Source organism: Eimeria mitis, genomic scaffold (genome assembly GCF_000499745.2).
Source record: "Eimeria mitis Houghton genomic scaffold, Emh_scaff524, whole genome shotgun sequence".
In the NCBI taxonomy this organism is placed as follows: Eukaryota; Apicomplexa; class Conoidasida; order Eucoccidiorida; family Eimeriidae; genus Eimeria; species Eimeria mitis.
In genome coordinates, this window is record NW_013573525.1 from 3588 (window position 1) to 4721 (window position 1134).

Below are 1134 nucleotides of genomic sequence, written 5' to 3' on the forward strand. Positions count from 1 at the left end.
TCCGCTGCTGGTGCATGCTGCTGCTGCTGCTGCTGCTGCCGCTGCTGCTGCTGCTGCTGTTGCTGCTGCTGTTGCTGCTGATGGGGATGTTGCTGCTGCTGCGGGGCTGCTGCGCAGGGGTGAAACTGCTGCTGCGTTAGCCCTTCTCCGTTGTGTGGCAACGCAATAGCAGCAGCAGCAGCAGCAGCTGCAGCAGCAGCAGCAGCAACAGCGCGAGCAGCAGGAGGTGGGTGTTGCGGTGTGCAGCTGCGTTTCTGCTGCTGCTTCCTTCTTCTTTCTCTCCTTCTATATCAGCTGCAGCAGCAACTTGCTGCCTGGGGCTGGAGCTGCTGTACCCATACAAAACCTGGTTGCTGCTGCTGCTGCTGCTGTTGCTGCTGCTGCTGCTGCTGTTGCTGCTGCTGCTGTTGCTGCTGCTGTCGGCTTCTATGTTGGGCTATATAAGACCGAAGGAAAACAATTAAAATGATTAAAAGCAGAAAACAAATTAATAAAATTCAGCAAAAACAAAATAAAGAAAAACAAACACAAACACCTCTGCCTCCTTTCTCCTGTGTGTCGCGATAACACATTAAACCCTGCTGCTGCTGCTGCTGCTGCTGCTGCTGCTGCTGCTGCAGCTGTTGCTGTTGTTGCTTGTGTTGCTGCTGCTGCTGCTGCTGCTGCAAAAATGCAACACAAAGCAGAGAAGCTGAAAGTTAAAGAAATCAAGACAAACAAACAGCCCCATTGGCAGCTGCCGCATGCAGCAGCAGCAGCAGCAGCAGCTGCTGCTGCTGCTGCTGCGGTGGAGGGGAGAAAGGCGCCATAAATTCGTTAAAATTATTTTATAAAGTTTTAAAAATAATAAAAATAATAAAATTGATTATTTTCTTTTTATTTTTTCGATAATATTTACACAACATACACCCGGAGCTGCCCCCCCGCTCGCCGCCGTCGGCTCCTCTTTCATGTGTGAGCTGCCTATACACCCCAAACATGGGGGTGTATATAAGAAAAATAAATAAAAAAATAAATTAATTAAAACTATAAATAATAGAAAGTGATTATAATAAACAAATACACATACAATAAACTATATAACTATATAATTTATACATAAATAAACAAAAACAGGCCCCCCCCCCCCTTTTT

At 46.6% G+C, this 1134-nt stretch overlaps 1 protein-coding gene across 1 annotated transcript in view; it reads right to left on the reverse strand.

Annotated features, from left to right (window-relative positions):
- Positions 1–980, reverse strand: part of EMH_0015010 (uncharacterized protein) — a gene marked incomplete at both ends in the record, with an annotated part of 2073 nt that extends 1093 nt beyond the window's left edge. Inside the window, 3 exons of the mRNA XM_013500294.1 lie at positions 1–187; positions 578–691; positions 908–980. Coding sequence (XP_013355748.1) covers positions 1–187; positions 578–691; positions 908–980 — 374 coding nt within the window. The remainder of the gene's footprint in view (positions 188–577; positions 692–907) is intronic.
- Positions 981–1134: the final 154 nt, after the last annotated feature.